The sequence below is a fragment of the Martes martes genome (assembly GCF_963455335.1).
Source record: "Martes martes genome assembly, chromosome: 11".
Taxonomy (NCBI): domain Eukaryota; kingdom Metazoa; phylum Chordata; class Mammalia; order Carnivora; family Mustelidae; genus Martes; species Martes martes.
In genome coordinates this window covers 43,421,097-43,438,481 of record NC_137899.1, presented here as the reverse complement: position 1 = coordinate 43,438,481, position 17,385 = coordinate 43,421,097, and the positions used below count along the sequence as shown (strand labels likewise).

Here is a 17,385-nt window from a genome sequence, read left to right as displayed (position 1 = left end):
ATTGGCTTATGACTAATTGGTAAGAATCGTGGAGTTTCCTCATGAAAAGAGTTCCAAAAAATCAAGAAAAGAATAACTAAAAACAAATGACTACCAAAATACACTAAATTCCAGGCTAACAAGCTCTTGGCCCTTCTGAAATGACAAAAGACAGCTTAAGGGCTTGCATGCTAAACCGAAACCCAATAAACCATTTTAAAGAGGTGAAGCAGGGATGATCATTAGTAGAAAAAGAAGTGACAGAGAGATGCCAGTATTTAATCCTCAAATCTGAATATTTGAAATTTAAAAGGCATAATTAAAAAAAATGAATGCCAGTTCATTTCTTTCTTCTCTCTCATGAGTTGTCAGAAGATTTTAACTTCAAATTTGGGTTTTGATTTGGATGATAATTCCAGGCAATATATCAGCAACCAAAACCAAAATGTTAATAGAATTATAAATGTTATAATCAACACCTAAAACACCTTGAGATACAAACAGAATAGTCCCTAAATCATTTATGAGAAGAATGTATCAGAAAAAGTAAACATTCTCATAGTATGCTTTTATCCTTAATTTATATACAATTTAACCTTATACTTCTCCTAATATATCATTTTCAGATCCCATACTCTCCTGTGGCACCAGCTTTCTGCATCAGTAAAACTCCTTGACACTTAACTTGGTTAAGGAAAGCAGTGGTTAACTGATTCATTTGGCTAATTGATGGTTAACTTTGTGATGCCCTAAAATTTGCTTGAGTGACGATTATCTCTGAAAGACATAGTTATAGCTTCCAATCCTGGGCTTCAGTTATGGTCAACTGTCTTGCATGATCTTGCATGAGCTTATAGAATGTAACACAGTTTTTTTAAACCACAAATATTCAGTAGAGTAATAACCCAGAGATTTTCAGATGTGAAGAACAATGGTTAATAGAGCCTTGGCCAAAACAGGTGTTCAAGAAATACTTATTGAAATAAATGAAATGGTCTGAGAGTTTGAAAATGCTCTTTGATAAGAAGCTAGGGAATTATAATTTATTAAGCTGGCTAATCAGGTTTTACTTCAGCAGTGATAAAGATAACAACGTGAAGTTACTCAGAGATCTTTTGGTGACTAAATAACTTGTGCTAGAATCTAGATCCATTTTTCTTTCAGAGCAAAACTACAACGAGGTTGAAAGCACAGAATACTGGTTTTGGTTCTCAATGTCAGTAGGCATGAAGTAGAGGTTTTAAAAAACCAAAAAACATGTCCACCCATGGAGATTTATCTAACTGAAAATGGTACACATCTCTTTGATCTGCTTCGGTGGCCCTTTTGCACAAGTGTGATTTCTGCAAGGTGTTTGTAGGTATGATATACGAATGTATGATGTACATTGAGTTGGACTTGCCAGTTCACTATGGCAATGGCTGCCCAGCCCCTGGGTAACTAAAATGCTACTATATTGCTTCCTCATTTCCTTCCTTCAACAGCTATTTGACATGGGGTTTATATAAATATTGTTTTTAGGCTCTGGGATTTCAGCATTAAGTAGGACAGTGAAAACCACAGCTTTTAAGAATCTTCTATTCTTCCAGTGATTATCTATATCTTGTCAGATACAGTGCAGTCTAAGCAACTATTGAATGTAAATGTTTAGCATATTAAAAATTGGGAATGAAGAATTTAAGAAGTAGCAATAATATGGTTTGGAGAAAAACTTTAGATGCTTATCAGGTACTTACTTTGCCAACTTAATTTTTGTGCAAGAAAGTCTTACACTAAATAACTAAAAGGGACAAAACACATAGAGATATTTAGGAGTCACACGGGAATAAGAGGTACAACACAGGGAATACAGACAGTGGTGCTGTAATCGTGTTGTGTGGTGACAGGTGGAGGGTACACTCATGGTGACCACAGTGTAATGTACAGACTTGTCCAATCACTCTGAAACGAATGCAATGTTGTTTTTGTCAACTATACTCAAATTAAAAATTTTAAATAAAAGATACACTTAGGAATCACTAAAAAATAAGAGGAAAAATGTCGTGAAGCATTTAAAAATACAATTTAAAATATGTCTTCCATCACGAATGGGTGCCTACAACAGTCAATATAGAGGAAAAGAACTGAATGTACAACTGAGTTTTGAGGAAAGGCCTAATACATGATAGAGCTAAGCTCCTTTGGGATTTGGGAATCAGAATCATCACTGACCTGGCCTAATGGGATTGATTAAAGATAACTTGATGGTGTGCCTGGCTGGCTCAGTCAGAACAGCATGCAACTCTTGATCTTGGGGTTGTGAGTTTGAGCCCTGTATTGGGTGTAGAGATTACGTAAAAATAAAATCTTTAAAAAATATACTTTAAAAAATATACTTTAAAAAATACTTATAAATAAAGATAACCTGAAAAACTAACAGAAACCATGGAAGAACTTGGTGGGAACAGTTCAATGCAGGGAGATGGAGTGATTTTACAGATATACTCCCGTTAACCCAGCATTAAAAGAATAAGGAACGTGCCCAGAGTTATGGTGTTTCAGGGCTAGAATAACAAACTGGATAACAAGTTATTCTGTCTTAGGTCCAAACGAAATGTTCACTCCTGCACACAATCAGCATTAAGCTTTTATTGAGTGGCTGACCTATGCCAGGCACAGTGGTAGGCAGTAGGAACACAGTGCTGAATCAACCAGGATTCCCTAGTTCATGATGGTTTTGGTCATAATACAAGGAGCTAGAACATGGGCATGTAAAGGGATTGAGAAAGCAGAAGGGAGACAAAGATGGCATCAAAAATGAAAGATATCTGAGCAGAGGTCTGAGGATGAATAGGGGTTTTCCATGTGAACACGAGGGGTAAAAGATAAAGAAAGCTCTCCAGAAAAAGGAGAGAATTGCACATATAAACTCCGAGGAAGGGAATATGTTCACGGCATGGTTTTATAAACTCCGTATGGTGACAAAGAATGACCTGGATGTTTATACAGGGCAAGGCCAGATCATGAAGGGCCAGCCATGCCCCTCAAAGTTACTGGATTTTATCTTGGAAGCAGCTGAAGAGCCCCTAACATCATCAGGTAAGGCAGCTCCATGGTCATATCTGTGGGCAAATGGAATGAATGATGATAAGACTGAGGACCAGAAGGCCATTTCAGAAACTCTTCACAACAGTCAACACGAGCGGCAATTAGGCTTGAACTGCACCTGCAGTGGAGAGGGAGTGGAAAGGGCAGGTAAGTGAGGTGGAAGCAAAGTGACAGGGTGACCAGCTGGGTTGAGAGTGGCAAAAGAGGAAGAAGTCAAGGATAATTCCCTGGCTTCTGACTTGAGAAGATATCAGTCTCCATGCCACATCATTCTATCAGCTTTCAATTTTGGATTCTGGCTTCCTGAGACTGGTCACTGCTGCTTTGCCACATTCCCTTTGTCCTAAAGAATGTCCCTAGGTGCTGCTGACTAGATGTAGAAATACAGAGGCAGCTGGCCCCACCTCTGAGTGGTGGTGATGAGAGGGGGAAGCACCACCTGTGCCTCTCCCAGCCTCTATACAACCTTCAGCAACCAACAGCAGAATCCTTTATGTGATGCTCCATTTAATTCTGTACACAAATAATGAGGTCAAAATATAGTTATTACGAACCCCACTAGTACAAGGCATTATAGAAAAAAGCTAAGAACAATAGCAGGTTTCTTTAGAGTTCTATAGGAATGTCATATGATGCAATGCAAAGATTTTGTGGTTCCAGGTGTGAGTCTTACTTCTGGCTTGTGTGACCTTGGGAAATGGATATCCTTAAGACTTGGTTGCTTCCTCAATAAAATAGATAGTATAGCCTACCTCATCTGTAAAAATTCGTGAGATAATATATGTAAAACTCCTATTAGCACCATGCCCAACTTGTCATAGATTCAAAAGATAAGAATAAAGGAAATATCCTTCTCTATTTCCCATCCCCTTTGACTACTCAAAGACCTCCTGCCTCCAAAGAGAGTCTAGTTATCTCCAATGGGTATTTCTCTCTACTTCCCTCACGCATCCACACTGATGTCTGCAGTTAGAAAAAGGAAGCTTCTAAAGGCAAAATAGGATCCTATCTATGTCAGAGACTTTTGCAGTCCATCCAATATTCATCTTTCTCTTCCTCCTCATTAATGAATGCTGGTTTTGCTGGGGGTAGCAAAGTACCAAGTGAAAAACAGTTCCCAGGCTCCATTGCTGCTGGGGTAGCCATGTGATACATTAGGGCCAATAAATCTCTGCTAGAGAGGTTTTGAAATGTTTCTGGTCACAGGTACTTTCATTCTCCCTTCACTTTCCTTCCTTTTTTCAACTTCCTGGAAACTGGATATGATGGTTGGAGCTACACTGGCCATCTTGCAAACTATGAGGAAAAGATCAAGATTCATAGGACATCAGTCTTGACAAAGGTGTGTTCCTGAAACAATGCTTCCACCACCTTCCAAGACATTTTTTCATCAGATGGGACAAAGAAAGCCCTAATTTAAGCTGCTACCTTTCAGGTGTTTAAAACTTTCATCTGAGCACAATTCCTGACTTAATCCCTTCAACCCTACTTTAGTATGATTTTCAAGGCATTAACCATGATTTTCTTCCAACTGAAAAAGAAACAAACATTTATTGAGTGTCCAGTATATGTCAGACATTGTGTATATAGACATTCAAATAAAAATTACATATTGACTGTTTAAGTCTTACAGTCACCCTGCAAGCTAAGTACTTCCATTCACATTTTACGGCAAGGGGACCCAAGGATCTAAGATGCTAAGTATGATCAAAGGCACCATGCTGATACATGGGGAAGCCAGGACCCGAGCTCCAAGTCTGTCTGGTGATGGTATTCATGCTCTGGCCATGCTCCGTGCTCCTGCAGGGGTCGGTGGATTCACCACTGTGAGAAATCATGACTCTCAAGACAGTGTCTCTAAATCAGGCAGTCATTTTTCCTACATCTTCCATACTTATATCTAAAAATCCAACTAGTAAACCATCTAAAAAGTATGTCCAGAGCATAAAAAAAAAGTGTGTGTAGAAAGAGGCTAAAGAGTGGTTGATGGAGCGAGCCACGCAAGTTACAGGAGCCTAAGGGACACTCTGCCTGAAAGCAGCTGGACAAAGTTGATGATCTGGAAAGGAGGCTCCTTTTACCCCTGTCCTCTAGTCAACAACAACCCTGAAGAAATCACACGGACTGGAGATCAGGGTGTGTGAGCCTGAGACATGGGAGAGGTGTTAAGTAAGGTGCCCCATGTCCGCAGATTCTCACAGAAAAACTCATGTATAATTTTATCACCTTTTTTAAAAAAAAAAAAAAAAGGAGGAATGAAAGAAAATCAAAATTGCATAAGTGTGTGTATACATACACATATATACATCTTATAGCCTACTTTGTATGTATCTCTTATAACCTAGTAAAATAAAAAGCACACATGAAATAGAGACTTACTTTATATAAGTACTACATAAATATACTTACATGTGTACAAATTGTAACCCTTTCATCTCCACACTGAATCTGAAGCAGCTAACAAGAGTCACAGTAAATTTATAAAAATCATGTACAGGAAAAATATAGGTGCAAAGAGGAAAATGAAGTATGCAAATACATATTCTATAGGATGCTAAATAATTACTAAAACTGAGCTGTACATCTAGATCTGAGCCTCCTCCTGCCAAAGGAAAACAGAAAAAATGATGAGGCACAGAATTCACTATGGCCCTGAGATAAAGGGAATATTACCACCTTAGAAGAAACAAACTATTTTCAATTCATACAAAGGCAATAAGAAACCAGAAGACCTGAGTGGGATTTGACATGGCGGAGACCGTGTCATGCAGTAGACCAATGTCTTAGTAATTCCCTCAGAATAAATGTCAGAGTGTATTCCACACAACAGTTTCTCACAGAGTTACTCAGTCAAGCTGAAAAACCATTCAGGGCAGGCAATCTGTGCAGGACTAAGCCAATGAGATAGAAACACTCCGGTGGACTGGCTGGATCTAGTAACGAATCCCCAAACACCTAGGTGAACAAATAGCATGCTCTGGCAATTAGTCTCCAACCCAAACCAGCTTAAAACGTAGGATTATGCAACATGGAGGACATTAGGAGAAGGAAAGGAAAAGTGAATTGGGGGAAATCAGAGCGGGAGATGAACCATGAGAGACTGTGGACTCAGAAACAAACTGAGGGTTTTAGAAGGGAGGAGGAAGGGGGGATGGGTGAGCCTCATGGTGGGTGTTAAGGAGGGCACGTATTGCAGGGAGCACTGGGTGTTGTACATAAACAACGAATCTTGGAACGCTGCATCAAAAACTAATGATGTATTTTTATGGTGACTAACATAATAAAAATAAAAAGTAGGATTATGCAACAGTTCACACACTCTTCTTGGTTCAGAAGTTCTGAGAAAGTTTTTATGGACTTTTTATTACTATGTAAACGATACTTCAATCTACTATCACTGTGCTCTCAGGTAGAGTATATGCCAGTCTTTTCTCCTTCTCCAAGTGGCATAAAAAGGCAGAGAAAATATGGGTTGCTATTACTTTAAAAAAATTATAGCTTTTGGCTTTTACATTAGGAGGTTCTAGTACATATACTCTCTATTATATAATGGGCGGTAGAGAAGATTTATGAATTCACACCCATAATGATTTCTTAACTAATTTAAAAGGCAATGTGTGAAAGGCACGTTCCTAAGGCTATGACATCCCCAAAGTGGACATTAAACAGTCCTTGAATGGGGAAATTAATGTTAATTACTGAACAGGGTAGAAGAACACAGAAGTTCATTAAAAAGAAGACACATGTAAGGGACAGCGACTGCCAGGTCTGGAAGGCAATGCAAAAATCAACATATATTTAGCTGAGCTTCACTACAGTAATTGTTTTTTATGTATTCATATCCTCATAAGCAGATTCACACCAAGAATCCTTAGTAAGGTACAAAGTGGAATATTCACAAACTGCCAATGAGACCAAATACCTATCTGCATGCTACTTTTCCATTGCAAAAGAGTCAGATGAAACGTCTCTCAAAAAAAAAAAAAAAAAGAAAAAAACTCTAGTTGTGTGAAGACAACATAAATACGGCTGTGCTTTAATTTAAACTCTGTATGTAGTCACAAGAAGTTACGACTGTAACATGAACCGAAGGAGGAAAAAAATAAGGACCATTTGTTACTAATTAAAAAACAGGGGATTAGAAAAAAGATGGCTATGGGAAATAGAGAACAGTTGTTCTCCCAACATGGACCTCTCACCCTGCTGATTTTGTGGTTTTTAAAACTATAAAAGTGGGAAAACTGGAAAAATGACAACAAAATGACTACCAAAATATAAACAGAAGATCCAATTTACTTTTAAAAATAATATTCTCTAATTTGGAGACTGAAAACTAGATTTGCTAAGCAAAAAGCTAGTATTTCCACATTTGTGCTCCTCTGCCTACACATATATAATAAACACATATTGGCTCTAATGCAGCTCCAGCAATGCGGTAACAAGGTTCCAGTTCTCGGATTCTAATTGCAATCAACTGCAATCAATCAGCAGATGAGGCAGGTGGTTAAAGTTGTATAACTTTAACAAACTAAGATTGCTGAAGTTAAATAAATATCATTGTGGTCACTTTAAGCTACCTAGCTTCATCAAGCAGAGCTACAAAAGCAGCAGGTTAGCGGGTTTCTGGCAAGGAATAATTGGTGCTGAGCAACAGACTGTGTACATGAGCAGAAACATTGCGTAAAACTCACATTACTGGCTTCCCCACACCATATGTGCATTTTGGATGGAAACAGGGGCAGCTCTCCTACACCTCACATAGTTTGGCCTTACTGACTGGGATGAATGAACATTATGTTTCAGTGTGCTAGTAAACCCCAGTGGAAACCGGTAAACACCAGAATTATGACCTTTCAATTACAAGTTTTTCCAGTGAAAATGAAATTAGGACAAAGATGGAGTGGTAACAAAAACATACAAATCTGAAGTTACAGAGAAGGTCTTTACAAACTCTGATAAGCAAGCCTCGAATTAATTCATCTTGCCAGTGTTTTGGGTAATCAGTGACCTAGGCTAGTGTGATTGTCAAATATAAAAGTCAAATGTTTACAGATCTGCAGAAATAGTAAAGTGTTTTAATTGTTTTTTACCAGTGGCCCAAGACAGACCTTATAAGCAAGACCAAGGAGGTTGGAAGTAGTTTCTGCAGTCTGACAATTTACCAGCAAGGGCTGCTGGACCCCTCCTTTTTAACAAGCATAAAAGCTTGACTTAATCAATGCCTAAAGTCTTCAATACACAGCAGATCCTCACCTTACTGTCCATCACTGCCTCCTCATCACCATCAGAGTAGTGACATAAAGGTTGGCACTTGGTGGCACAATCCCAATTCACTTTCCAAAGAGGTCAAGAGCTAGGACTTCATGGCAAGAAAAAAAAAATCTCAGATACCGCATCTAACCCACCTACACCTATCTCACTGAGAACTGAACTTGAAGAGAACCTTGGCAACTGGTCCCAGATGATACATTTGGTGAGCAGGGGAGTCCCCCAAAATGTACTTCCCACTATATTGTGCAATAATTCAAATGAAAGAAAAGATGAGAGAAATGCATTCTATAAAATCTTCTTCTCAAAAGGTATCTTGTATAAGGAGGATAAATACATTAAAGAATTAATTCTACCATTTAAATGACATAATCTAACTGTGCTTCATTTCCCAGTAAATCAGAAATTTGAAAAGGTTTTATATTAGGGGAAACAAACAACAAAGATCCTTACACTCATTTGATAAAATTACATTCTCATCAACTAATTATTATAAAGGGAGAAATTAATTAAGTTCAACTAAGTGTTTCAACATCATAGTATAAAGAAAGAAAGCAAGGCTTTTAGACAAATACACATTTAAACTGAAAACCCACAACATATTTTGGGGGGGGGAAATATGACTTTATAGCTGATCCAATGACATTGACAGGTTGATCAATGAGAAAGGTTTGGGCTGTGTGATTTCCAATGAGATGTGAAGAATAACCTCCAAGTCACCTCACTCTTCTCCCTGCTGGAAAGGCCCCTGGGTGAGAGGACAGATGTTTTGACAAATCGTGATCAGATGTGGTGCTCTGTGATCAACTCATTAAGGGATCTTAAACCTAAATGAGCCAAGGCAGAAACATCCCAACATATCTCCTAAGGGTCACCCTCAATAATCCGCTCCATTGTTTTTACTGCCATAGGAAATAGTTCTTCTATTAAGCAAAATCTGCCCTTGAGTGAATACATCATTTCCTCATCACTGACCTCACTAACATTTAAAATATAAGATACACTCATTACAGACAAATCGGAAAATAAGAACACTGGAAAGAATGAGTTAACCCACACAGCTCTCATCCCAAAGGGAACTGCCCTTAACGCTTTTATGGACCCCATCATCTTTTTCTGTGCAGTTTTTACATAGCAACAATATGGTATATACAATTTGGACCTCATATTTTTAACTGAAATTATGAAACCAAGAGTTTTTATATTTGATTGAAAACTAATCATAAATTGCATTTAGGAAAATGGAAAAATAGTCCCTTGAATGAACTGCCATCTTTTTTTTTTTTTCTTTGCATGTAGAACTTCTTGGGGACTGAAAAGATTATTTTCTTAGAATAGAATCCTAGAAGTGGAATTACTGTCAAAATATATTAACGTCTTTATGACTCTTGATATTTACTGCCAAAATGCTTTCCAAAAATGGTTGTACCAATTTAAACGGCCTTCAATATCAATACCCATTATAGCTGTATTTGGACTATGACTATCTTGTGAGAATAAATAAGTTTCATAATCGTCTTTATAACACCAATACTTTAAATTAATAAACTTAGATGCTATGTTATACTAGAAAATTCTTAAAGCCGAAATCCTGACATCCGGTAGAGGAATGTTCGCTATTCTTAAAACTCTTCTTGAAAATCACTCCCTCTAGTTCCCTTTTCCCTGCACCACGAACCATGATTCTTTTCTACGCAGAACCCAGTCTTTATTGAGATCATCTTATTCTCCTTTTAAGAAATGGTAATCAAAGTCTTTATTGTATGGAATTCACAAAGCTCAAGGATATTTTCATCCATTTTAATGACTATCTGAAATAAACACAAGGAAATTAATCCCTACAGAGTCTGAAGGCTCCTCCACTCTGTTAAAAGACTTAAGGGAAGTGCAAAAACGCATTAGAAGAAAAGTGGACATGTTTCATGAATATGTGCATTCCATGCCTTTCAAAAGAAACAAAAAATCTTTTGTTTCCTAAATTACTGAATATGAATTCCACAGGTAACTCATCTATTTTCAAATACGTAAGTTAAAAAAAACCCAGTATACTACATTGAGAAATATGCCTGAAATGAGCTGAACAAAATCCCCCAAATATTTACTTCACATTCCAGGGATTCTAGTATTCTGCACTTAACAATTTTTAGCAAGCATTTTGTTGTTGCTACCTCAATTACTGTCTGGCAATTGCTGTCTATTAAATTTCCTAGCACAAATTGGCTGTACGTTTGTTTAGGTCGTCATTAAGAAATTTATATTAAATATGCAATAAGCTACTTTGGTTAACAGAAGTTGGGGGGGATATTAGTGTCACAGTTTATTATTATAAATAATTTTTGTGTCTTCTGTCAGCATAACCACAGTAGTATCTCAATACCACCAGCTGATAATAATCTTTATAAATCCTACTTTGCAGCTATACCATCTGTTAGTTATTATTTTATATGTGTCTCCATATGCATATGTGAATTAGTTGTCACTCAAGACAAATATATAAATAGAATTGTGGTTTTGTGGGGAGATTTTTATTGGCTTGTTTTTGTGTTTTGTTACCTTTAGGCCAGTAAGCGAACTAAATAAACATATTCCTCAGTCTTGGAAACTGAAACTAAATGCAAATTTAAAAATAATTTTTGTAGTACAAATAAATCTAAATTCAATACACACTTAATCTAAAAGTATCTACTAAAATCTACTAATAGCCACCAAAATTGGATATAATTAAAGAACCTGAAATTTACATATTCATAGCTCTTGAAATATACCTACAAAACCAAAAAAGAATAGGCCCACCAGTAAATTAGTCGCTAATATGGTTCCAGTTTTCACAATACAAAACACTTGCCATGACTGATGATTTGAAAATAATGACTAATTACCTGCTTACTTGCAATGTTTATTTCCCTGAAAAGAGGAGTTATAATGGCAAAAACTCAAAATGGGGCCCCCAAGAATCTGTGAGTTTATTCCCCTGAGCTGTAAGTAACAGGCTCCTAGACTGGCAGAAGGCAGTAAGTAGCGGCAACATCATTATGACTCATGACCAAAATTCACCCAGAAAGGCAACAAGAAAAAAAGAAGGAACAGAAGGAGGTGGATAATCCTCCAATTGGAATTAGTTCCAAATTATAACGCTTTCCCCAAGTACTAGAGTCTAATGACTTTCATTTCAGTAAGCCCAAACATAGGCTTAGAGGGGCTCATGCTCTACGCACCGAAAACATGATGAATTCTTTTAAAAACTACCAGTGGCTCTTTAAACTGACTGAAGCACAATGTGAGAGTAACCACATTTGATGATTAGATGGTTCAGTATTTCCTTAAGTTATCCTATTTGAGGTGAGGATGCTCTGGGATCATATAGAGGGAACACCACGGTAGAAACAGTAGTAGCCATTCCAAGTCATCACTGAGAGTAACCCTAAAATATTTAAGGAGGGGGACTGAAGAAGACAAGTACACTGAGAAGTTATGTTTTTCTGAAATGAATGCCATATTACTTTCAGTTCACAAAGTAAAAAGTCCCACTGATAACTTAATACAAATAAATATGCTGCCTTTCATAGTCATCTGTGTAAACCTGTAAAGATATCTCATAATCCACCCTCTGTAAAAATGAACTTATTTGATGTCCAAACCAGTTCTCCTTTTTGCACATTATATTCTGTCTAGATGCTAGAATTTCCATGATGTTGGGAGAGAGCTCTATTTGGAGAGGGAACACATGTTTTAAGTATACTTGGGCTATGAAGTGTAAGGAAAAATATCACAGGCTACTTAAAATATTTTAACCGCTATCAAAACTACAGTGTGGCACAGGCCGAGCCACATTTGTTTCTTAACCCTTTATCATCTATCATTCAGATTCCTGTGTGGAAAGTCAGTTCATACCACGATCTGCCCCTGTATTTCTAAAATGTTCTTTTTCCCCCCAAGTTTTTTTTTTTTTTTTTAAATGTTCTTATTGAAGGATTTCATTACGGAATTTCACAGGGATTTATCATACAGGAATTAATTTTGTAAGTGGTGAGACAAATTCTTTCATGGTCCGAAGCTCACCTATTGCCTGAGGCCTCTCTACACTCACCCTCCCTAATGACACCTCTTCCTTCGCTGAAATCTCACTTATCTTTGTAGTTACGGAGTTTAGGAACTTATTTATTCCATTTTATATTACAGTGATTTGTGGCACTTTCTAATTTTTCCATGAATAGATTGTGAATTTCTGCTTCAATAGCTAATTTACCAAGCATATTCTCATTATAAATAATATTTCAACATTTCTAGTATAGCCACTAAAAAAATAGTGGGAATCTTTCCTGCTCGGTACAGTATTTACACTTTCTTAATCAGACATCTATCTTTTTAAAAAAATTTTTACTGATTTATTTGACAGAGAGAGCAGCAGCAGCAGGAGTGGGAGAAGCAGGCTCCAGTGAGCAGGGAGCCTGGTGCAGGGCTCAATCCCAGGACCCTGGGATCATGACCTGAGCAGAAGGCCAATGTTTAACTGACTAAGCCACTCAGGCACACCTTTTTTTTAAACTAAATGAAATCATTACACTTTTCCTTGTAATGTTGTAGGAGTATCAAAAATAATGTAAATTAATAGATTTTTATGGGTACCCCCTAAGAAATAAGAAAGCTTTTTCTTTTCATAGTGGTAAAGGGGTGAGAACTATGTGTTTATAGTGGACAGGGAAAAATAGGATTAGCACACTACTGGGTATTTACCCTAAAGATACAAATGTAGTGATCCGAAGGGGCACATGCACCCGAATGTTTATAGCATCAATGTGCACAGTAGCCAAACTGTGGAAAGAACCTAGATGTCCATCAACAGATGAATGGATAAAGAAGATGCGGTATATATATATACAATGGAATACTATGCAGCCATCAGAAGAAATGAAATCATGCCTTTTTGCAACGACGTGGATGAAACTAGAGGGTATTAGGCTGAGCGAAATAAGTCAATCAGAGAAAGACAACTATTGTATGATCTCCCTGATATGAAGAATTTGAGAGGCAACGTGGGGGACTTGGGGGGTAAGGAAGGAAAAAAAATGAAACAAGATGGGATTGGGAGGGAGAGAAACCATGAGACTCTTAATCTCACAAAACAAACTGGGGGTTTCTGGGGGTTGGGAGAGGGTGGTTGGGTTATGGACATTGGGGAGGGTATGTGCTATGGTGAGTGCTGTGAAGTGTGTAAACCTGGAGATTCACAGACCTGTACCCCTGGGGCTAATAATACATTATATGTTAATAAAAAATAAAATAAAATAAAAATAGGATTAAATGAAGAGACTCCCAAGACTGCATTTGCAGAAGACTGCTTATCTGTTCATTTATCCATCCCAGAATTATTGACAGGGCATCTCTGTCACACCACATGCATCTGACAGGATATTAGTGGCTGAAGCTAGTTCATGAAGCTGTAGGCTCCACCTTCCAGGAACTCACACTTTGGTGAAGTCATAAAGACAACACAAGTAGTACAAGGACACTGGGGCTATCTCTGGCTGGGAGCACAGGGAAAAGAGTTCACAAAGGAGGTGCCGTTTGGACAGCATTTTGGTTTTAAGGTTTATGCTGCAGGTTTCAAGGCATTTGGGGGGCCTGACATCACAAAACCTGCTGCTGATTTTCAGAAAAGGATTTGGGAAAGAAACTGCTCATTTAATAGCAGTCTAGTGAGCAGATGAAGACCTCACTGGAGAATGAGAACCAGACTTGGAAGATATTTGTGAGGTAGAATCAATAAGACTTGATAGACTTGATAAAAATTTTGAGGAGAATGAGTCCAAATGACATGCTGAGGCCTTTAACTTGGCAGACGGATGGTGACATTACAGGAAGTCCTGATTATCACTAACACATATTTATTGAGCACCTCCCACGTACCAGACACTTTTCTAGGCCCAGAGAGCCTGTTTTTGTTCTAGTCAGAGAGGCAGATAGTAAACAAATGAATAATCTGAGAATAAACTTGATGGAAGAAATAAAACAGGGTTATGTGACAGTGACCAGGGGAAAGAGACACTTTAGCTGAGGCAGTCATGGAAAGTGACATTTGAAAGAAGACCTGAATGACCCTCTGGTAACAAAGGGAGAGCAAATGCAAAGGCTGAGGTGGGAAGGAGCTTAACGTGACCAAGGGACAGAATGGGAGGTGGAGTTGGGGCTTGGGGTGTGGGGAGAAAGGAGATGGGAGAGCATTTATTCTAGTTACTGTGGGCAACAGGCAGGTTTTCAGCCAAGGAGTGATGTGATCTGATTCATATTTCTGTCTCCTGTGTGGAGAATGGATTTAAGGGAGAAGGACGGGGCTGAGGGTGGTGACTCAGTCTAGGGTTCTACCAGTGCCGGTGCTGAGAGGGGGTCAGATTCCAGATGTAGAGGAACCAGTGACAGGGCTTAGGGACGGGCCCTATGTGGAATGTGAGGAGGAGAGGAGTCGGGACACCTGAGGCTAAACGACTATATACAACTCGATTCTAAACAACTGTATAGAAGGTGTGGTGCTGTTACAGAGAGATGGTGAAAACCTGAGCAGAGAGAACCTTTAGGGCTTTGGGGCTGGGAATCAACCAGTCTTCTTCGATTGCGTAAAGGCTGAACTGCCTGGAAGCTTGTCTGTGAAATGGCATGTGAGCAGTTGGGTACAGTCTAGAGGTCAGGGGAGAGGTCTCATGGAGATGTACTTGGGGAATCCTTAGCCTCGTCACAGAACTTAAAACCATGAGACTGGATAAGATTCATCTCAACTGATCGTGACTGTATTCATCCATTCATTTAACAAACGTTTCAACGGCCTATTCTGCACTAGGCTTTAGGACTCCAGTGATGCACAAAATAGGACAGGTCCCTGACCTCTCTCTAGTTGTATGCAGCGGTACCCTCCCTGTGCTACAAGACGAATACAAGTAGGGGTGAGTCACCATGGAGAAAGTTCCAAAATTCATGGGTATCTCTTGTACCCTAATAATTAATGTTCCCCCCAAATCTTAAAAATGATTGTTTTAGTGATTAAATGATGTTAGTATGTTTCTATATAGTATGTGGAACTATGTGAATTACATTTTGAAGCACCCACAAGGAAGAAATCATTTCTCACGCAGAAAAGAACAAATGTTCTAGTCCTTCTACTGAATAATGTCAAGGAGTACACTTTGATGCTGGAAACAGGAACACAGTTCTGAATAGGTTATTTTCAAACCCTTCCCTATAGCTTCATATATTATCTATTTACTCCAATGTATTAGAAAATAGCCACTCAATTAAAAATAGTTCAAACATTTTAACTTAAGTGCTCTTTTCCTCTTTTTTCAACTGGAAGTTTCCATTTCCAGCATTAGGAAAAGCTTAGCCTTGGCGAAACCACTCCCTCTACTGCTGCCTGACTTTCAGCAGATCACCTGCTTTCTTTGTCCTAGGCATCTGTCTACATAAGCAAGAGTGGAAGTTACTATTTATCCTTAGATGAATATATAATCATACTGACTTATTAGCTTCACCCCAAGAAGATTTACTGAGTTCCCCTTACCTCCAAAGGTTGGCTGCCTTCGGCCTCTGAAGTTTTACCTTCTGCTGCCTTTCTTTGCTCACCTGCTGTATCTCCTGTGAAGCAAAAAACAAAAACACAACAAAACCTTTACCATACCCTTGAGGCCAAATTGTCTTCTGTTTATTTAAAATATCTTTTGTTCCTGTATGTTTCACATTATGGAAGCAACTACTATTTTCTTTGTTACAAAGTAAGTTAATTTCTAAGAATGATCATTTTATACAGGTTCCAGGAATCATATGTACACACACACACACACACACACACACACACACATAAGACCTCAACCCAGATGCTTTAATAGAGGTTTACTCTGAAAATTCTTATTTTGTAAATCGAGTCATATTTCAAGTAAATTAGGAAAGCTTAGGATTTAAGGAAGACAAGGCAAATTATTTTCAATTTAAAAGTTTTTATAATATGAATAACTCTCCTCCAAATTAGTTTTTTTTTTTTTTTTAACAGGGCTTACTCATTGTACGTGTTTACTTGTAGGTCTGTAGATTTGCCTCAGAGTAGATATGTATATTTGCATGTAATAGTTAACCAAACATCAAACAATCTTTACAGAAGGGGAGAACAATGAACAAATTCATAAATTAGCCTTTGGTTAATACTTTGACTCCTAAGACTGATGCCTGGGTGGGTTATATCACTAAATGAAGTTGGTAACCAGGCTGGTTCCAAGGACATAGGACGGGCACAAACATAGGTAAGTTTAAGCATAATTATTTAATGGCCCATTTTAATTTATTAACTATCACTAATAATCTGTGATTAACACATGGTAGGTAAAGAAACAATTAATCAGAGGTTGATTTAGTAATTTGTAAACTACACTTCCCATAAAATTAAGCCAGCTCAGGAAATGTCCACAACAGGGAAGATTACAAAATTCATGGATGATGACTTGGCCAACACCAAAGGGTAGGAATTTGTTAATAAGGAAGGCCATAAGTCCTGATTGGAGATAACGAAGTATGCAAGTCCTGGCTGAGCTTAACTTCTTTTTTTTTTTTTATGAAACACAGAAGTTCAGCATACCATTGGCGATAATCAAGGAAGAGTCTCATTGAAATTTTAAGGAATTAAATAAACCTGTTAAATACTAAAATCATTTAGAATTATGGGGTGCCTTGGTGGCTCAGTTGGTTAAGGGTCTGACTCGTGCTTTTTTGGCTTGGGGTATGATCTCAGGGTTATGAGATTGAGCCCTGTGTCAGGCTCCTGGCCAGGTGTGGCTCCTGCTTAAGATTCTCTTACCCCCCTCTTCCTCTGACCCTCCCCTGCTCTCTCTCTCTAAAATAAATATATAAATCTTTAAAAAAAAAATACAATGCAAGCACATCACTCAGTGCATTTTCTGGCTTATAAGCTCTGTTCTCAGCTATGTACAACATTCTTATCGTTGGGCAAGACCTACCACATAATAGGTGTTCAATAAATACTAGCTGAATAAATAAGCTAACTTCTCTTTATAC

General features: G+C 38.0%; 1 protein-coding gene across 1 annotated transcript in view; it reads right to left on the bottom strand.

Moving 5' to 3' along the window:
- Positions 1 to 17,385, bottom strand: part of UMAD1 (UBAP1-MVB12-associated (UMA) domain containing 1) — a 217,326-nt gene that overhangs the window by 57,558 nt on the left and 142,383 nt on the right. Inside the window, exon 3 of the mRNA XM_080817977.1 lies at positions 15,884 to 15,957. Coding sequence (XP_080674103.1) covers positions 15,884 to 15,957 — 74 coding nt within the window. The remainder of the gene's footprint in view (positions 1 to 15,883; positions 15,958 to 17,385) is intronic.